Below are 22,605 nucleotides of genomic sequence, written 5' to 3'. Positions count from 1 at the left end.
CCTGAAAAGATGATCATTATCACTCATAATCAGAGAAATGCAAATCAAAACTATAATCACCTCACACCTATCAGAATGGCTAGAATAAAAAACACAAAAAACAATAGGTGTCGGTGAGGATGTGGAGAAAAAGGAACCCTCATACACTGTTGGTAGGAACACAAACTGGTGTAGCCACTGTGGAAAATGGTATGGAGGTTCCTCAAAAATTAAAAATAGAACTACACTATGATTCAGCAGTTGCTGGTTACCCCAGAACTACCCTATGATCCAACAATAGTTGGTTACCTAGGAGATACAAAACACTAATTCAAAGGGATACATACACTCTTATGTTTGCAGCAGCATTATTTACAGTAGTTAAGACATGGAAACAGCTCAAGTGTCCAACAATTGAATGGGTAAAGAAGAGGTTGTGTATACACACACACACACACACACACACACACACACACACAGTTTATCACTCAGTCATAAAAAGAATGAAATCTTTACATTTGCAATGACATGGATGGAGCTACAGAGTATAATGCTAAAGTAAAATAAGTCAGAGAGAAACAAATACCATATGATTTCACTCATATGTAGGATTTATGAAACAAAACAGAGGGGAAAAAAGAGACAGAAAGAGACAAACCAAGAAACAGACTCTTACTATATAGAACAAATTGATGGTTATCAAAGGGGAGGTGGGTGGGGGGATGGGATTTATATGGTTTTTTTTTTTTTTTTTTTTTTTTTTTTATTTTTTTTTTTTTGGGATTTATATGGTTAATGAGGATTAAGGATGGTACTTGTGATGAACACAGGGTAATGTACGAAGTGCTGAAATACTATATTGTAGACCTGAAACTAATATTACACTGTAGTATGTTAACTGAAATTTAAATAAAAACTTAAAAAGAAACTTAAACAAAAATAACCAAACAAACAAACCCACCAAAAAACGAAAAACAAAAAAACCCTCCCAACCTCATAAATACAGAGAACACACTGGTGTTTGCCAGATGGGAAGGAGGTGGGATGGGCAAAATAGGTATAGGGATTAAGACTGAATTCTAGTTTTAAAACGAGTAAGTCATGGGGATAAGAAGTATAGCATAGAGGATACAGTCAATAAAAATGAAAAAAAAAAAAAAAACCCTGGGATGTTTAGTTTTTTCTTTTTTTTTTTTTTTAAGGCTTTATTTATTTATTTATTTATTTATTTATTTATTTGATACACACAGAAAGAGGCAGAGACATAGGCAGAGGGAGAAGCAGGCTCCCCCCAGGGAGCCCGATGTGGGACTCGATCCTGGGGCCATGGGATCACACCCTGAGCCAAAGGCAGATGCTCAATCACTGAGCCACCCATGCATCCCTAATTTTTTCTTTTTTTAAGATTTTACTTATTTATTCATGAGAGACACACACACAGAGAGAGGGAGGGAGAGACACAGGCAGAGGGAGAAACAGGCTCCATGCAGAGAGCCCAACGTGGGACTCGATCCCAGGTCTTCAGGATTAGGCTGGGCTGAAGGTGGCGCTAAACCACTGAGCCACCGGGCTGCCCAGTATTTAAAATGAAGAAATAAACATGTGATAGACTGAATTATTTCTTTCTAATTTTACCCCTGATTTTAGGAGGCAGAAACTGTTATATAGGTCCCATGTCCTCACCTATAAATGGGAACAGTAATAGATTTTTGTGAGGATTAAATTCAAAGTTCTTAGAATAGGTTTGGCACATAGTAAGAATCTAGTATGTGTAAGTTATTACTATTAACATTATTATTATGGTCCATTAAAGATAAGTCTGTTTTGAGGGGAACTCAACGAGAATAAAAAGAACAAAAGATGTAAATTTGTTTTAAAAAGATTTAACTATCTGTACACACACATGCCAGGAAACACTATTACTCATAATATTCTTTCTCAAAATTCTAGGCTGCTCTGGTTTGATCTAAAAAGAACAATGGTTTCTATCTTCTTAGTATATAGAGTTGGAGTAACATGACTAACATACTTCATCTCTCTTGACTTTCCAATCTGAAGCTTCAATAACTGAAAAGTTTGTAGTTTTTTTTTTAAAGATTTATTTATTTATTTATTTATTTATTTCTAGAGATGCAGAAAGAGAGGCAGAGACACAGGCAGAGGGAGAAGCAGGCTCCATGCAGAGAGCCTGACATGGGACTCGATCCAGGGTCTCCAGGATCACGCCCTGGGCTGCAGGCGGCGCTAAACCGCTGCGCCACCGGGGCTGCCCAGTTTGTAGTTTTATTACATTTTGAACATTGCTTAATTCTCGGAATGATATTCATTCATTCATTCATTCGAGACACAGGGAGAGGCAGAGACATAGGCAGAGAGAGAAGCAGGCTCCATGCAGGGAGCCCGACATGGGACTCCACCCCCCAGACTCCAGGAATATGCATGGGTGAAGGTAGGCGCTCCACTGCTGAGCCACCCAGGCGTCTCTTGAAATGGTTTTAAATGACATTTTGGTTAAGTTACTAAAATGAGCAAAGTCAGCCAATCTAAATCTAGAGCTGGGTGTAAAAACTCTTGAGAAAGTTCAAATGCTGCTGGAAAAATGGAAAAACTGACTAGTCACCTGGATGGTTTAGAGGTCAAGAACAGTATTTATTCATCACCAATATACATATATTGAGCGTCTTTGTGTATAAAGCACTCTGCTGTGAGATAAGGGCCCTGCTGTCAAGGAGCTTCCAATCTTGCTTGGGAGGATGAACCAGACTCAGAAAAAGAGGAATTAAAAAAAATAACCCAAGTTGACATGTGCCAAGAGAAAAAAAAAAGTGTGAAGCACACTCCTACTTTTCTGTCCCAGTGAAATTTAATGTCTATCATACTTTGTATAACACATTTTTTTTTCTTGCAGAAAATTTGCTTAAGCAAATAAGTAATGCCAGCATTTAAATTTTGGTAGTGAACTGTTTAAGGAGATCCCTCTCACATGTAAATTTTAGTGAGGCAGATTCTAAGATTCCAGTGGCATAAATCACTTATAGGTACTTATCTGAGTGTACTAGGTTTCTAGTGATTAGGCTACTATACTACTGGTATATACAGTTTGAGATACTGATTAATGACATCAAAGTCCAAAGGGATTAAGGCAAGGGAGTTATTTAACTGCAGGATTAGAAGGGCTCAGGATCAACCAACAAACATTATTTCCTGTCAAGTCACTTTATATCCCCGCTGGATAGAAAAGCATAGAATTTTTTTTCTTTTTTAATGTTCCTATAAGAAAAGATTCAACAACCAATTCTAGGCAACTGACTTCCGGGAACCTCTTCTTAACCCAAATCCCTACTGCTACCATCTAAACTCAAATGCTGGGATCCCTGGGTGGCGCAGCAGTTTGGTGCCTGCCTTTGGCCCAGAGCGCGATCCTGGAGACCCGGGATCGAGTCCCACGTCGGGCTCCCGGTGCATGGAGCCTGCTTCTTCCTCGGCCTGTGTCTCTGCCTCTCTCTCTCTCTCTCTCTCTCTGTGACTATCATAAATAAACTTAAAAAAAAAAAAAAAAGTTAATTTCATCTGTTTCTTTAAAAAATAATAAACTCAAATGCTTTCAGTTTATTCTTCATAGTGATGGAGAAGAATCATGGTCTCTTAATTTTGTATATTAAAAACTCATCCTATAAATTACTGTATAATCTTCTATTCCCCAATTGAAATAACTGCATTGTTCCTATCATTTCAGTAAAATTAAGGCTAAATCTCTGTACAACTAATGACCAGAGAATACCTTTCCTTTATGTCTAATTTAATTTATGTCTAAAGTACAACCTACAAAATTATTCCTGACATTTTACGTCCAGCCAATACTAAATAAAAACCACTTGTCTTTTTGAAATAAAAACCCATTTTTTATTTAATTTTTAAATTTAAATTCAATTTGCCAACATGTAGTATAACACCCAATGCTCATGACATCATGTGCCCTCCTTAATGCCCATCACCCAGTTACCCCATCCCCCTACCTACCTCCCCTTCTGCAACCCTTTGTTTCTGAGTGAAGAGTCTCTCATGGTTTGTCTTTCTCTCCAATATTTCCCTACTCAGGGATCCCTGGGTGGTGCAGCGGTTTGGCGCCTGCCTTTGGCCCAGGGTGCGATCCTGGAGACCCGGGATTGAATCCCATGTCGGGCTCCTGGTGCATGGAGCCTGCTTCTCCCTCCTCCTGTGTCTCTGCCTCTCTCTCTCTCTGTGTGACTATCATAAATAAATAAAAATTAAAAAAAAAAAAGAAAAATTTCCCTACTCAGTCCCCCCACCCCTGCAACTTCCCTTTCGGTTCTTTTCACTACTTCCTATATTCCACATATGGGTGAAACCATAGAATTGTTGAAAGACAAAATTGACTTATTTTACTCAGCATAATACCCTCCAGTTCCATCCACATTAATGTAAATATTCCATCCATATTAATGTAAATTAACATAGGTATTTGTCCTTTCTGATGGCTGAGTAATATTCCACTGTGTATATACACACACACATACACATATACATACATACCACATACACCACATCTGTATCCATTCATCTGTCAAAGGACATCGTGGCTCCTTCCACAGTTTGGCTATCGTGGACATTGCTGCTATAAACATTGGGACGCAGGTGTTTCACTACATCTGTATCTTTGGGGTAAATACCCAGTAGTGCAATTGCTGGGTCATAGGGTAGCTCTATTTTTAACTTCTTGAGGAATCTCCACACTGTCTTCCAGAGTGGCTGTACCAGCTTGCGTTCCCACCAACAGTGCAAGAGGGGAATCACTTTTCTTTTGGGGCACCTGGGTGGCTCAGTTGGTTGAGTGTCTTAATCTTGATTTTGGCACAGATCATAATCTCAGGGTTGTGGGATCAAGCCCCACATCAGGGTTGTGGGATCAAGCCCATTGCAGGGAGTCTGCTTGAGATTCTCTCCCTCTGCCCCTCCTCCCAATTGCATGCTCCTTCTCTCTCTCCAAAATTAATACATCTAAAAAAAAAAAAAAAAAAAAAGACCCACTTTTCTTTCAAGCATAATTTTGAACATATCTTTCCAATTCTAGAGAAACAACCTCACCAATAATGAATAATATTCCTCCAATCAACCCTCCAAATAAAACATTTGTGTGTTCTTGAAAGTGTGAATATTATGGGAGAAGGATGATTTAAGGCTTAACTCTGAGGAATGGAATTATGTTAGCAAAACAAACTTCAACAAAACTTTAGGAGAAATTGCTCACAGAAAAATGACTCAATTAGACATTATAGTTGACACTATTCATGTGGGCAAGTGTATCTGGACATGGGAAGAATAAGGGTGCTCCCCTGAAGTAAAACAAATACTACATGCATTTCATTTTGGAGGAACTTTTTTCTTTCAGATAGACTTAGACCACATCATTCTCTAAAATTCTTTTAGCAAGAGATCCTAATCAAGTTATCAAGCCAAATTACTTAGGAAATGACTGAATGCTCAGCAAATATCAGAAATGTAAACCTATTATTATTTTTGGGTTTTTTTCTAACTTTTTTTTTTAAAGATTTTATTTATTTACTCATGAGAGACACACAGAGAGAGAGAAAGAGAGAGAGAGAGAGGCAGAGACACAGGCAGAGGGAGAAGCAGGCTCCCTGCAAGGAGCCTGATGTGGGACTTGATCCCGGATCCAGGGATCATGCCACAGGTAACTTACAAAATCTTGAAAAGTGTCTGGTGAAGAAAAATGAAATAACCTATAATCTCAATACCCAGGGATAACTGCTTTTAAGTTTGGGTTGATTCTGTGTTTAACATGTACCATGTAAATGTATTTTTAAAAACACATAGGCATATATATACTAATACTTATTTGATCATTCTCTGTTGAATATTTAGGTTATTTAAATTTTCCATTATAGTAATTAAGACAGTGATGAACATCCTTATAGGTTTTTAAAAGATTTTTTGGTGGTCATTACTGATTATGCCAAATACATATCTCTAAAAGTGAAATTCCTGAATCAAAGACAGAGCATTTGTTCTAGAAGTCTGAAGTTTCTGATTAAAACAAAACTTTCAGCAAATTTGTTCTTTGGCAGTTTTTAAACTCTTTATTTGGAAACAACGGCAAAATTATGTGTTAGGTTGCAAAAATTATAATGGTACCCACAACACCTGTATACTCTTTACCTATATCCGTCTACTGTTAAGCTTTTATTTACCCCTTTTGTTTTGTCATGTACACTTTCATCCTACCTCCATATATTATACTAGGGAGACAGACACAGGCACATATTTTTCTTGAACCATTTGAGAGTAACCGTTATATATATCATCATGGTTCTTTATCCCCCAAAATGCCAGTATTTATTTCCTAAGAATAGGGATATTCTTTTACATAAGCACAGAATCAATATTATAATTTTATGCTGCTATAATACTCTAATATAGTACCTATCATTCATATTCCAATGTTATCAGTTGATTTAATAATGTTGTTTCTCTTCTGATACCAGATCCAACTGGGAGGCAGGACCTTAAGTTAGTTGTCCTGTCTTCTGAGTTTCATTTAATCTGGAAAGTTTTTTTTTTTTTTTTTAAAGATTTTATTTATTTATTCGTGAGAGACAGAGAGGCAGAGACACAGGCAGAGGAGAAGCAGGCTCCATGCAGGGCAGGCAGATGTGGGACTCGATCCCAGGTCTCCAGGATCACACCCTGGGCTGAAGGGGGCACTTAAACTACTGAACCACCTGGGCTACCCTAATCTGGAAAGTTTTGAAAGCCTTTCTCTCTCTTTTATTATATTGACTTTTTTGAAGAAGCCAGTCTTCCCACATTTTTAAAAACAGAACACTTCTCACTTTGATTAGACCAAGGTTATGCACTTTTGGCTGGAATATTACATAGATGATGATGTGCCCTTCTCAGAATATCATATCTGAGGCACACTCCATGTCTATCTGTCCTTTATTGGTCATGTTAATTCTGATCATCTGGTCAAGGCATGGCCCCCTTTCTCCAATATATAGATATTGTTTTCTTCCCCTTTGTCATTAATAAGACCATGCAAATATCCTTTTTTAAAAAAATCAAAATTATCTCCTAGATTTAGCTTCCATTTATGATTGTCACAATGGTCCCAAGATGATGATTTTTCCAAATCCAGTACTCCTTCCACATCTTCTCATGTGCCCTTGGCTTTCTACTGTAAACAAAAGCCTTTCTTGCCCTTTAATTTATTTATTTACTTATTTATCTATTTGTTATCAGTATAGAATCATGAATTCCTATTTTTTTCAGTGGGGTTTCAAATTTATTACTATATTTATTTTCGTATTCAAACTGTTCCAGAATTGGCCAGTGGGAACCCTGGTCCTGCTGGCTGTGTGTTCTTGTGACATGCCTCTACCACTTTTTTTGAATACTTCATTATTTTTCGGATGTTCCCAGCTCACCTGGTGCCCATTCTGCTTCAGCCCTGGAATTAGCTGTTTCTCCAAAGAGCCTGGGTTCCTTTCAGTGGGTAATGGTATTAAAGACCAAGATTTGGTCTAGGTGTGATCACTGTTATTGGGATTTCCCTGCTTTCAGCAGACAGTGCTAAGAAACATATAATATATGCTCATATGCATACACATGTCTACATATACTCTTACGTACATACCTATACCTACCTGTATTTACAAGTGCTTAAACATACATATTTATGTTAGAAATGATGAGCTCCTATTGATAACCCCAATTTCAGTCCATCTCTACAGACATTCTTACCATCCTTCCATTGCCTATCTGTACGTCCCTTCTTCCACCATGAGAATCCCAGCTTCCAAATCAAACATCAACACATTTACTCATTTGCTCAAACCTACAATACACCTAAAGGAGTTTCATTGCTTTGCCCAGACCACCACAATCAACACATCTACTAAATGAAGTTCAAGATTTGTGTGTAATTCCTACTGCTTCTCCACACTTTACCTGGCCCAAGACTGATGGCATACAATAAAATATTGTTTTCATACATTACTTGTACTTAGTTAATTCCTGCTTTCTCCTTCCCCCCCTCTTCTCGGTCAGAGTAGTTAAGGTATCCATTTGAAACTAAATTAAGTTCAGACAAACTGATCTTAGTTTTTAGATAAATCAATAAGCATTTAGCAGACTACTGTCAGAGTTAAGAACTGGGTTGAAAAATGATGGAAAGTTTTCTCACTTGTTGATAATTTTACTTTAGAACCTCAAGCAGTTGGCAGAAATTTAATGTCCTGCAGCTTTACAACTCAAAAAGCTATTGTTCCACGTTAAGTCCCATGATCAGAAATACAGAGATTCAACTCCTGTGACCAGCCTGTTACAAAGTACATCCATAAAGAAAATTCATTAAATGGAAGCTGCTCTTTGCTCTCTGCACTGACATGTTCAGTAGCTCGGTTATGCTTATTTGATGAGTACCATACCTGCTCCCCTCTGTAGATGACATATTCAGCATATGCCAGCCCATTCACACTTGGTCTCCCAATCACTGAGTGATGTCCTGGAGGGGCATGAGCCATTTTCATGGTGCTGAATTGCAGAAAGGATTTTCCAAGGGTCACTCTACAGAAAAGCATTTGCCTAAAGAAAAAACAGAAGCAATGCTTTTGAAGGAAGCATTAAATCTTAGAGTGATAGAATGGTTAGGTTTGTTGATTTCCAAAAAATATTTAATAGAAGGCAAGCTATTTAAAATGTCCCTTTTAAATTTGACTAGGGATGGGATGGGATGGGATGGGATTTGATATCCTGATTTACCATAAACAGGCTCAATAGTTAATCTAAAGTAGTTTTGGTGTAGTTACCAAATCAATGACAGAAAATACCTGGCAAGTTTTGACTAGAGGGAAAAGAGAAATACTAGCACAAAGTGAGTTCTTGTGAGGATGAACGGGAGGAGACTGAAGCAAATACACAGATGGCAGGAGCATATGAAATCAAGATAGGGTTTACTCTTGTTTTTGTAAATAATATTTTATTTTTTATAAATAATATTTTATTGTAACATAGCCACACATTCATTTACATGCCCTCTGTGGCTACTTCTGCACTACAAAGGCAGAGCCAGTCACTGTGACAGAGATCATATGGCCTGCAAAGCCTGAAATATTTATTATGAGGCCCTTTAAAATAAAAGTTTGCAAACCTTTAATATAAACTACAAACATTTTAACTACTCAGTGACATCGATCATACTGTTAAATGTGTAAAATAGTTATTATTCAGTCAAATAGTTTGTTTTTAGTAATACAGTATGATCTTTGCATTATCAGAGGTATTATTTTGAGTTAAAATTGTACCAGTCCCAGTATAATTGGGTCCTGCCTGGGCTGGCTTTTTTAGCATGACGTTACTGATGGCCCTGGGTGCTGGGTTGGTATCAGCTGCATTCCTCTATAGGTCCCAGAAGAGAGAGAGGCAGAGAGAGGGCGCACACATGTGAGTAAGTGGTGGGAGATGGGGAGGAGTAGAGAAGCTCAAGCAGGCTCCACGCTCAGCCCGGAGCCCAACATGGGGCTCGATCTCATGACCCTAAGATCATGACGTAAGCGGAAATCAAGAGTCGGATGCTTAACTGATCGAGCTACCCAGGCACCCCAATTAATCTACATTAGAGGGAGATGTCTGAGCTCCGTCTCCATATTATGACAGCACCACAGTGTCACTGGACCTGCCCGCTCAGCCCACTGGGCCCACGGCAATGGCTACTCCAAGTCCATATGTCACACAGAGTTTAATCTGACAGGCTGTTGCCTCCTGCCTTCTGCTTTCTGCCCCCAAACTTCCATGTTGCTTGGAGACAGGGAGATAAGATGCAGGGCTGGCCCATGAAGCTGTGCGCTGCAGGCAGGCAGGTGGAGAGTACTGGCTTCTCCTTGCTCACTGGCTAGCCTTGTGTATTGTGCTGCATTCTGCAGATGCAGCAGCCCCAAGTGGCAAGATACTAATGCCCTGTGGGGCAAATGGTGACCAGTGCCAGACAGGAGCTAGCAGGTAAATTCTGCTCTGGTTTCCCATGATGTACTACTCTGAGATGCAGTCGTTCACACAGCCTCTCTGAAGTTGTCTCATGGACTGAGCAACCTACTGCACTTGTGAAATAGGCCAACTCACTGATGCACCTCAGTCTTTGCTCTGCTTCTTTCTCCACCTCACTTCTTTTTGTGCCCCCATTCCTGCTTCTGTGACACTGCACTTGCCAAAAAGGCACTAGTACATAAGCTTTTGCTTCAGGCTCTGCTTCCTAGGAAATCCTGGCTAAGACCTAAACTTTTATGTCTAAATGTAGTGGGCAATTGTTAATCTTCACCTACGTTCACTTGTATTGCTTATTTAGGATAGGTTTGCAGCGACAAAGAGTTTTTGCAGGATATGTAACCTGCAAAACTTTTGTGTGTCATTAACCACAGCAGCCTTAATAGAAAGAACATTCCTTCTGGACATACCGCACCCAATATAGAATTGCTGATGGTAGTAAGTTTTTCATAAAGTAATGTAGAGCAGGAAGTTTTATGGTCAACAACTATAATGAATTTCAAGGTTATCTGGGTCTTACTGAGGTTTCCTCTGAATTACAAGATCTCTAAGTAACCTGATTTTCCGTCTGGCTAATTTAAAGAAAAATACAATTGACTGCAATCTTTGATGTACAATTCTTTTGTATTTTTTCCAATGGCTGGGAAGAGAATGGTATTTTTTTCACTGACTTCAGAGAAAATATACCATTATTCTCTTGGAATTTTAAAATTCTATTTAAAAACCTAATACTCATTTGCTTACTATTAAGTCCAAAGTTAATATCCTGAAATTGGACTTTTCAAGGCTAATTATATATCCTGCCTTAAAGCACTGCTAGCAACATCAGAAGCAAATTAAAGATTCAATTTGTTTATAGAAATTGTGTGTCTTAGTTCAAATGTGTCTCAAGCTAGAGATTCTTCAACAGAAATAATTGTCAACCTTTTTTTTTTTTTCCTGAATCTGAAGCAAGGCAAGAGAAGCTGAGGGAGAAAGTCAAGATGGAGGGAGTTTCATCATAATCTATGAATGGCTGACATGTATTTGGTTTTTACTAGCACTGCTATTAGCTCTGTTGTCACTTCTCCTTTAGGGCAGAGGCTGATCAACTATTCCTATCCAATCCCAAACCTGTGTGACTCATTATGAGTAACACTGAGGATAACCTGTGACTTCTACAGAGCCTGAGAAACTAATTTGATTCATGATCTGAGGAGATAAATCACAAAAGGCAAGATGCTCACCTGTGACATATGTAACATGACCGATCTTTATGTGTGGGGCAGCCTGTTCCTCCTCCAATCCCATAAACATATTGGTTGCTTTTGGAGGAATTTTCAGCAAAATAAATCCCGGCACCAAACATTCCTCCTATATATGCATGTCGCTCATCAAACCCTTTATGAATAATGGCATTAATGAAAGGAGAACCTAAAAGTAGAAACATAATAAGATCCGTTTTTGAATACTTCTCTAGAACCTCAATTAACTGCAAACTATTTGCACTTGGCAGGTTAATATTAAGTTATTAATAATATAAAAATGAAGTTGTATGATGGTCCACCATACATAAACTATTATCTTGTACTAGAATCTTAGCACAGACCCAGTGTTCGCCAAGCAAGAATGCAATATGGATTTTGCAGATGGCATGAGATTTTATTTTATTTTATTTTATTTTTTAAAGAAGGTGTTTGGTTTTGTTTTGTTTTGTTTTAAGATTTATTTATTTATTTATGATAGACAGAGAGAGAGAGAGAGAGAGGCAGAGACACAGGAGGAGGGAGAAGCAGACTCTATGCCGGGAGCCTGACATGGGACTCGATCCTGGGACTCCAGGATCGCGCCCTGGGCCAAAGGCAGGCGCCAAACTGCTGAGCCACCCAGGGATCCCCGGCATGAAATTTTAGATAGCAAAGTATAGTGAGGGGAACCTGGGTGGCCAATTCAGTTAAGTATCCGGCTCTTGATTTTGGCTCAGGTCATGATCTCAGGATTGTGAGATTAAGCCCTGTGTCAAGCTATATGATAGGTGTGGAGCCTGCTTAAGAGTCTCTCTATCCCTCTGCCCCTCCACCTCTACTTCCACCATCCCCCTAAAAAAAAAAAAGGAGGAAAAAAAGATAGCAAAGTACTTTAAAAATAGAGATTTTACACTCAATCTTACTTTACACAAAACAGATATCCTGATAAACTGAAACAATTATGCTAAACTACAATAAAAATATTTCACTATCTAGATGGCTCAACTTGCAATACAAGTTCTGAAACCATTCCAGATAAGTTCTTTTCATTCTGCATGCCCTGGAGAGCCTGTACTAACACGCAATGCATTAGCAAACTGGAACCAACACACAATTAAAAAAAAAAAAAATTAAACCATTTTTAGCACAACACTAGTACAGTCAAGATAGGCTTTTCACTTTATTGAAATTTGCGAAAGCCTGAGAGATAATGATGGCCGTGACACTCACCGTGAAATAACATGCGTTCGTTGTGATGGTTGTGATTCTCCTCAGACACTTCCTTTTGTCTGTGGCAGAATCGTTCCCTCAACTTCTTGTTGACAACTTTTTGAATCTTTAAGGATAAGGAAGAAAGAAGCAAATTAGTGACATAAATGTTAATTGGCAGTTTATAATTTAAAATGAAAAGTATGTAAAGAATAAAATGAAAAGTATGTTTTCTTTCAGAAAGGTTAAATTCTTAGTTTTTGTTTTGTTTGCTTAAAACATTATTTAAAAGTGATAAAGTTGCCAGGGCAGTGTAACTAACTTAACATTCTGGCTTTTAGTGACAACATTTTCAGTTATGGCTTTTGTTATTCTGCACAAGATCTGGTTGTATCTCAAAATAACTTGAGTAATTAAAGAAAAGAGAAAGCTGTTCCTAGACTCCTCCCAGACCTGATGAGTGTTAGGATACAGAGGCCTATAAAGCTGCATTCTCTTAAAAGCACTCTAAGAGCTCTCCAGGGAATTCTGATGGGCACTGGTATAACTTCCAAGGGTTAATCTAGTTTTCAACGTATTTTATTCATCTTTATGATACTCCTTTAAAAAAAACAGATCTACCCCATATTATAAATTAAAATACTGAGATTAAGAGATATGTACATTCTGATATAATCACTGACTCAGATTGAAAATCCAGGCCCTCAATGCTACTCGGAAGTGGTGATAAAGATTACTGTCAGCTCTGGTCTAAATCTGTGGGTGAGCTAGGTCTCATCACTGTATCTGTACCACCAACCCCAGCGGATCTAGCCCTCTGTCTGTAGCTTTTTTGTTTCCACCCAGTCTCTGTTTCAGGTGAAGTATGGTCTGGAAGGGTTAGAGGAAAGGGACACCTGACTGCCAGGCAACAGATGGTTGATTATCTCAACAGTTTAAAAATATGATGTTCAGAGCAAATTTATCATTGTCTATATTTTTTTCAGGCAAGCTTTGCAATCCAATTTTCACCCTAAACTTTTAAAAACTTACTCGAATGACATTGTATCTGTTGAAGATGCCACCCGCATTACCACCATCTCTGTGTTCTCGAATTGTACTTTGCATCTATAGAACAAAATAATTTTCAGAAAATATGCCAGTATGTAATTCTAAAGACATTCACTTCTGTTATAATGTTTTACTGATGAGTCTCAGACTCAGCACTAATAAATAGAAGTTGACTATATAAATTGTTCAGCAAAGTTTAGTGGGTATCTCTGATAAGAAAATAAATAGTCATGACATAAATATTTTTCTGCATTTTATTTTCTAGTAAAAGCTTTGAAAGATTTTCTTGTAAACACAACGGGGAGACACAGAAATAAAACATCACAGTAATTCATCTACATTACTATTTTGTTATTGATAATGAGAAGCAATACAAATTAAGTCAAACTTACAACTCCTCACGTTTGATGAATACTCACTAAACAAATGCTCAAAAAACACAAAGAATTTTTATAAATCAATAAATTTCTGTTCCCTCAGTGAAATATTAGCTCTTCAATTCAGGATCTCAATAAGTATCTGCAGACCATGTGAAGTTGGATATGACACATAACTAAGTGGAAACACTTTCTTATGAGCAGTACTCATTCTTCATCTGTTCTCCAAATTCAAAAGAATTATGCAATGGTAAAATTTTTTGAAGACCCAAGTTTCTCACAGAATTGACTCAAAAGAGTTCTCTATCTTACTGCTCTATTTATGAAGTTATTCATCACATTTTGGGCATTATCATCCAAATTTGCTAATCACTAAGAGAATGATTAGGCAGTAAGCCACTAGAAGATGAGATACTTCCCTGACAGACTGGCCAGGCAAGAGCTGAAAAGCTACCCCAAGATAATGGTCCTGACTTCCCAGGATGAGAATAATGTGAGTTCTAATTAAAAGGCAGAAAATAAACAAAAAGAGGCAGGCAGGCCTTTCTCTGCAAAATAATGGAATTAGTTAGGCAGCTTATTTATTGTGGTAATGCCATCAGGCACTTTGTTTATTCTGCTTAAGAAATGAAGCCGGAGCCAGCAGGAGGAAGGGAATTTCTATGGTGTCTGTCTGGCAGGAGGGTCATCCATCAGCCTTACTACAGTGCTTTAACAGTGACTGAAGACATGAAAGGTGACTTGGGTTATGAGGCAGATTTCAGAAAGAAACAGGAAAATTAGGCATATTATTTCATAGTCACATGTTATAACTGCATGAAAATAAAAACAAGAAGGTATTTGCTTTTTGTGAGGCAAGATGCTCACTCCCTGTCATTCTTTGGTAGCATTTTAACTACATTAGAAAATAGTTCTAATAAGATTCCTACTTGTATAGTTTCAAGAAAGTTTCCAGGATGAAAAGACACCTGTGGCCTATCCATTGGAAACCCTAGGTTTCTGATATGAAAACACTGTGGCACAGTCCTAATTCATAGTCCTATCTGAATTTGGGCAATATGCTACCACAATGTCTAAGGGAGTTAGAATAACAGATAGGTGACTGACCCTAAGTCATTGTAAGACAAGTTTACCTCTTTTGAAAAAAAAAACAGGCTTAACAACAGATTTCAGGAAAAAAGAATTAAAAAAAATTTTTTTTGGATTTATAATTAATTTATTTTTTAAAATGTTATTTAAATTCAATTTGCCAATATATAATATAATACCCAGTGCTCATCTCATCAGAATTAAAAATTTCAATGTACATTACCTCTTCTTCTACTGACTGATATTCCTTATCTTCTGGAGCAAGATCCAGCAAAATAGTTCCCTGATTAACACAGTGAAAAGTCAAATAAGGATTGGTACCTGTAGGAAAGAAAAATTAATAATATTAAAGTCCACACTACTCCGGCTCAGTTTTTAGGAAAACTTTGTTATAAATAATTGATATTTTGGAACAAGTCAAATTATCTGCAATGTGACCCTAATATATAAGGTTATACTGAACAAGTACATCCAAAGACAAGAGAAGTAATGGAGAGGGCATTTGGGGATTAATTTTATCTATTCTTACAGAGTTCCCCAGCAGGGCTCAACATTTTTTGTTGAACTGAATTCAATCACAAATATACATGAAGCTATGTCTGATATCAAAGAGAAACACACTGTAATCACAATGTAGTCAGGTCTAAGAATTAGCCTATAAAAATTCTGTGAGATGGCTTGAAATGGTCACTCGTAAGTTTAAAATAGATTATTCTTGTTAATTTCATTGCATTTGTTAATTAAATGCAGATAAATAAGCAAGCCTTAAGCTCAAAAGCTGCTAACATGTAGTTTCATGTCACTCTCACAATTTCATTGGCTCTGCAGAGACTAATTCAAGTTTTCCCCTTTCTCTCCCTTTGCTTTCCCATCATGAAAGCACTTCTAGCGAACACAGAAATGATAAACATGGAGGCTGACAAGGGGGAAAGATAGCAGGCTTGTAACAGCAAAGTACAGTGGAAAAAAGGCTGAGCTGCCAGTTGTGGCGGCAGAGAAAGGTTCAGGATGAGGTCAGAGAGAGGTCAGATTATGAAAAGCCATGTTACAAATGTCTGATTTTATCCTAAAAGCAACAGGATTCTATTGAAAGGCTTTAAGCAATGGAGTGATATGATCATAGAGTCATTTCAAAGAGTCTTCTGTGCGCAGTGCAGGGCAGGAATGGGGGTGGGGGAGGAGGAGAGGCAAAGGTGAGGCTCGGAGATAAGCTGGAGGTTGTTAGATGGGTTGTGACAGTCCAGGGGAGAGATGGCAGTGGCCTGGCTTAGGTGACCTATACTGGATTTGACAGCAGTGGGAAAGGACAGAAGTGTAGATTCCAGAGATTCACCGTATAAAGTATCGGGTGAGGGGTGGGGGCAGGCAGGAAGTGCTACACCAGCTAAGCCTATGAGCTCTGGGTTCAAACAACTTGAGCTCTAATGTCAGTCCTGACAACTTACTTGTCTCACTAATTTCTGAAATTTATTTTTTTCCCCCAAATAGCTTACCTTGTTGTCCACCTAATAGTCTTTCTACTCCTTTGATTAATTTATGGCGATGTCCATATGCATTGATGCCTATTTCTTTCAACTCCTCATGGCCCATATCAGCCAGTACATCTAGTGTAATCTGAAAAAATGGAACAAAATTAATTGCTAAATCTTTAACAGTTCCTAAGTTCTTCCATTTGTCTTCAATGCTATAATATCCATCCCAATTGGCAAATTTCTTTTGTCTCCTTTTAACCATGAATTTATAATCTTAAAGTTGTCTTGATGATTTTATCAGCTTTTTACTCACTTGAAATACTGTTTCTAGTCAATAGTGAATTAATTAGTGGAAGAAACAATGCTATAAAAATACAAAATGAACACTGCTCTATTTCCTTTTGATTATTTAATTCCACCACCTTTTGCTTGCCTCAAGATACAAGAGTGAATAACCAGAAGCTTGAAAATGGGGAAGTACCAGATCCCAGTACCCAGCAGGTAGCAGAGAAGAATGGTAGGGGAAAGAGAGAGGGGCTTAGCACAATGAAACAGAATGTGGCAAAAGGAGTAAGCAGTTTGAGATAAGTAGGGGTTAGATCAAGATAAAGAAGAACTCCGTAGTGCTAAGAAATAGTCATGCATGGAAAAGGCTGCCTTTGAAAGTGGTGAGTTCAATGACTGACAACTTTATAGAGAAGCTGTATAAAAAATTCCAACTCGGAAAAGAGAGGACGGTTTTTAAATTCTCTTGTAAATTCCTAGATTTAACAGTTCCTGAAGCCTAACACACATTCTATTGTTGTAAAAATAGTCGTTTATAATTTCTGGTTATTTATCTCCGTGAATGGAGGTGGTTAATTGGCTACCACCAGGACTCAAAATCACCCATCTCCTTTGTTGACTAAATGTAACCGTGACTCTACCACCACCTAGTGGCAGAGTTCTGGACGCACAGGATGAAATCTTTGGCCGCCACATTTCTACAGGGGCTTGACCATACAATTTTCTAGCTCAGAAGAAGCTGGACCTGTGACAATGCAAATACTACTTTATAAGAAGAGTCTTTAGTTTTCTCTTTCCTTGGAAAACTGAGAAATCCTTTTATAGACAGCCTTTTTTCTAACTCAAATGAGAGATGTTTTATCTATCTATAATTATAATGTTCTTTATATCTTTTTACTTGCACGTAACATTAAAAAAGAAAACAACCCGACAAATTAGGCCTGGAGTTGTGATTTTTATTGCCAGAATGAAATATTATGTAATGGGTCTGATCTTCTCGGTGCAGCAAGCATACATCACTCACTTTTTGAAAATAATTTACTATATTGCTCCTAAGGGGCCATTTAAGAAATAATCGCTCCATCGTACAAAATGGGCAATTCACTTCCAATAACCAAGAGGAAATTTTGAGCAGAGCTTTTAAAAAGAACTGGTTCTGAAATATACATCTTTGAGACAGAATAGTTCACAACATAATAGGATCCTGTACATTTTTAGCTGCATGTAACTGAATATACTTAGGAAGCCATGCCCAGGGTTTCCGACATTATTGATGCCCCAGTTTTTTCCTTCTAAACTTTGGTTCAAATAAGGTTGATGTAAAAACAGGATCTCGTATCGATGTGGTAGCTTCAATTCAAAGGAACTTTAAGCTTTTCTGAATTTGTTCATATAGTGTATATCTGGAAGAAGCAGAAACCAGACCAGCAAAGGATAGTGTACTCTCTATAAAGAGTGTTTAATGTATTGTTGATTATATGGCTCCATTCATAAAATGAGTATCTCATTGAATCCTCACGATCTGTCATGAAGTACTACTGTTGTCTTCGTGAGGAACTGAGGCTCAAAGGAATCCTAAAAATCGTATACAGAAGAGCTGACATGGATCGCCATACCTGCCTTTCCCTTGCTTATATTTCTTTAAAGGGCTGACAAGAAAACTAAAATAACAAAACACTAAATTTAGCTGTTTTGAGTCCATGGCACCCGATCTGTCTCCTCCATATTTAACAGGCAGTGGCCACTGGAAAACCTTAAATGGTAAGCTAGGGAATTCAGATTACTGTTCACTTGGTTCATATTCATACACAGTATATTTAATGAATACCTTCTATATGCTCGATACCTGCCAAAAAAGTAACTAGTTAAATATTTTCTAAAACTACCCATTATAGCTCAGAAACATAAATAATTCAAATTGGTAGTAAAGAAACAGGGTCAGGGAACAAACAAGGTACTACCACAAAAGTTCATGCTATTTTTTCTACCAAGGAGATAAAATATAAACACAAAATATGGTAAAGATTGGTAAATGTTTTGGAGGAATCCCCCTGGGAACTCTTAGGAAGGTTCCTACTTGGTCAAGGCAGTAGGTGGGCCTGGGAAGGATGGAAGGGGGTCAGGAAAGGTTCTTAGAAGAAGGCAATAACTTGGCTAAGAAGTAGAGGAAGGAGGAAAGGGCGTTTAAGACAAAGGGAACAGCATGTGCAAAAGGAAAATTAAGAGAATACAGAACATTTGGGGGACTCTCAGCACTGAAGTCTAAAAGGGTGAAAGTATAAGAAACAGAGAGGAAAGCAGAAGAGATGGGCAGCACAGCAGGCTTGAAGAAGATCTTACTGGGCTTTATTCATCAAGTTAAGACAGTATCCAAAAGCTCCTAGGGAGCCTTTTCAGCAGAGTAACACAATCAAACTTGTATTTGAGGAGGAGAATGGTAGCACCTGGAAGGGCAGGTTAGGAAGGGAAAGGGACTGTGTGAACAAGGTAAAGATGGAATGGGGTAGGAGGGGAGAATCAGAGAGCAATTTCAAAATGAGAGAACACAGGGCCTGGTAAATGGAAATGGTTAAGGAATTTAAAAAAAGAATGGTGGGAACAGAGATTATTCCAAAGTCTGAAAACTGGTGAATATGAGATTATTGTATCAAAAGAAGAAATGGAAATAGCTAGAAGTAGGTTAGGTGGATTTTAGATACGTTGCTCATGATTCGGCCATTTTATGCTATTAGAAATAGTTTTTTTTTTTTTTTGAAAATTATCTTTAGTTCACTTAAAAAATGACAGTTATATCATGAAATTATAAGCTTCTTGGGCTTGTTATTTATATCTAGCACACATTAAAATCAAATTGTTCAAGCCTGTCAGATTGGCTACTGTCAAAAAGGAAAAAATTACAAGCGTTGGGGAGGATGTGGACAAGGGAAACTCTTGCGCACTGGTGGTGGGAATGCAGACTGGAGCGGTCACTGTGGAAAACAGTACAGGAGGACCTCCAAAAATTAAAAATAGAACTGCCACAGGATCCAGCAATTCCACTTCTAGGTATTTATCTGAAGAAAACAATAACACCAATTCGGAGAGATACATGTGCCCCTGTGTTCACTGCAGCACTATTCACAATGGCTAAGATATGGAAGTAACCCAGGCAGATGAATGGATACAGAAGTGCTGTTGTGTGTGCCACATACACGGCCATAAAGAAAGAATGAAATATTGCCATTCACAACCACATGGATGGACCTAGAGGGTATTATGCAAAGTAAGTCAGACAAAGACAAATACTGTATGATTTCACTTCTGTGTTGGATCTAAAACAGGAAACAGAAACAGACTCATAGATACAAGAAACAAACTTGGTTACTAGCGGAGGTAGGGGTTGAGGGGTTGGGCAAATAGGTGAAGAGGGTTAACAGGTACAAACTTCCAGTTATAAAATAAGTCATGGGAATGGAATGTATGCTGTAGGGACTATAGTTGATAATATTGTAATGACTTTGTATGGTAATAGCTGTAACTAGACTTATTGTGGGGATAATTTTGTAATGTATAAAAATATAAAATCACTATGATATACTCCTGAAACTAACAGTAAGGTCAATTATACTTTAATTTAAAAAATCAAATTATAATCTTTAAAATAAGGATTATTCCTCTATTAGCTAAGTCATCTTACATATAAAGCAAATGTCACTTCATGAAGAGTTGCCTTTTGTTTCTAAGATTTGTTCATTTCCTTTGGGGTATAGAGAGAAAAAGTAGAACTTAAATGGGGAGAGAAAAACCAAGAGTTTTAATGAAAAAGCTCCTTTCACCTGGGCTTCAAAGGATGCAGGCTAGAGTAGCAGTTGTTAGAACTAACTTTATAATCATGTTCACAATTAATGTTACCTGTCTGTTCCTTGGTCTTTCGATTTTGAAGTAAAAATTTATATGATCACTTTTCATGAAAATATATAGGTTGTCCATAAATATGTCCAAAAAAGTCATAGCATTTTATGTTTAGGAATTGCAGTGAAAATCAAATCAGCCTTTCCCATAGAAAAAGTGTTCTAATCAGGAAGGTACATTTTAAAGGAAGGGCCAAAGTGACACTCATACTATACTCAATGAATTACAAAGGACATAGGTATGTATGGTGAAGTATATATATGCCAACAAGTCGAATTAGTTAAGAGATCACTGAGAGAATAATTGTGAAGGGGTGAGGCTGTGATGCTCTGAAGGGCATTTTCCTGAGACTAGATATAAAATAACTATATTCCCCACTCCATTGCTAGAAGAGTATCCTTGAGTAGGAATAGGAGCACTAAATCTTATGTATCAATACAACTTAGTATACAGAACAGCTCCCTGGCTTAGGAGAAACAGACAAGAATTAAATGAGTACAATGTATATGCCCATTCCTTCCCTCACTACACAAGTATCTTGATCATCAGCAATCATGGACTTACAGCCTAACAGAGAATGTTAATGGGAGAAAATTCTATGGGTAAATTATAGGAAGGGTTACAGAATTTATTACTCTATAACTAAAAGCTACTCAAGTAACACTTGCAGTTAAAGTAAAAATTAATCTGATTGCTTGACAACTGGGCCAGAAGACAGTCAAACACAGTTCAATACAAGAAAAGGTAGTAGTATCATTTGTCTGGAGGAAAGGAGCTGTGCTGGGCAATATACGTTAAATGGAATAGTCAACATATTAATAAAAAAAAGGATACAGAAATTATTCTGGCAAAAAGAAAATCGATGGAGCCATTTACTCAGAACAAAAGTACAGTGAAAAAAGATAACAATAAAACTGAAACAGGAGAAGTTGTCAAAAGCACCAACTTCAAGCCTAAATGATTAAACTATTACGATCAATAGAATGAGATAACCATGTCACAGGAAATCAGTTACTGAGAGAATAAAGTAAAAGAGAAAAAATAAAACATAAAATAATGTGGCAAACAAACTGAAAGAATAGAAATGGAAATCCTCTGAAAAATTTTCAACAGTCAATTGGAGCAATTTGTGTGAATTAAGGTCATTGGTTAATAAGCAAAGATGTGTGAAATTTCAGTTATTGTGGATTTGATTTGGGAAGAAGGGATATATTAACGGATGTCCTTTGGTTTTAGCAGAAGATAACGCATTTACAACAGCTTTCATACCTTCAGGGAGGGAATGAGGGAAAAACATTCTTACTGTTTAGGATATTCTCATAAGAAATCTCCAAACCAGAGGGTAAATCAATAGTGGGTGAAGCTAAAGGAAAAAATGGATTATTATAGAAGTCTATAAAGCCCTTACCACCAAAGACACATCTGATGCTTCATTAAAGCGTATTTCAAAAATTGGCACAGAACAGCAGGACTAGGAATTTTAACTACCTGAACACTTGAAGTTATGTTTTACAGTTGAGGAAAGTGATAGGTTAAAAGTCTTATCCAATGTTACACAGCTAGTCAGAGAGAGAAAATAATCAGAATCAAGGTCTTTTAGTCCAGTGCTATTTCTGCTCGACTGTTTTGATCAATAAGAGCATAACTACAATAAGCAATATAAAGAAATTCAGCTTAAAAAAAGATAAGACAGATAATCTTAACAATGTAACTGCTATGAAAAAGAACTGGTGTTTTAATGAACTCCAAATGGACTATGAGCCTATGAAGAAAACAGAATGGGGCAAAGAGGCCAGTGAGGAATTTAAAAACTATGTTCATAAAAAGAATAATTGGAAAAGGGTATATTTATCCTAAAATAGGAGAAAATTTGTAGGAGAGGGTGGTTGCAAGGGTAAGTCCATGATAAGTTGATTAGGTCTTAGAATATACAAAGGGCTATATTAT

The 22,605-nt window shown here is 37.4% G+C and overlaps 1 protein-coding gene across 1 annotated transcript in view; it reads right to left on the bottom strand.

Moving 5' to 3' along the window:
* TNKS (tankyrase) overlaps positions 1–22,605 on the bottom strand; it is a 214,166-nt gene that overhangs the window by 8,542 nt on the left and 183,019 nt on the right. The window contains exons 21-26 of the mRNA XM_072776271.1: positions 16,504–16,624; positions 15,234–15,331; positions 13,527–13,601; positions 12,516–12,621; positions 11,286–11,472; positions 8,448–8,604 (exon numbers count right to left, since the gene is read on the bottom strand). Coding sequence (XP_072632372.1) covers positions 8,448–8,604; positions 11,286–11,472; positions 12,516–12,621; positions 13,527–13,601; positions 15,234–15,331; positions 16,504–16,624 — 744 coding nt within the window. The remainder of the gene's footprint in view (positions 1–8,447; positions 8,605–11,285; positions 11,473–12,515; positions 12,622–13,526; positions 13,602–15,233; positions 15,332–16,503; positions 16,625–22,605) is intronic.

This window comes from Canis lupus, chromosome 15 (assembly GCF_048164855.1).
Source record: "Canis lupus baileyi chromosome 15, mCanLup2.hap1, whole genome shotgun sequence".
NCBI lineage: Eukaryota > Metazoa > Chordata > Mammalia > Carnivora > Canidae > Canis > Canis lupus.
Note: the sequence above shows the minus strand (reverse complement) of the source record. Positions and strands in the feature narration are given on the sequence as shown.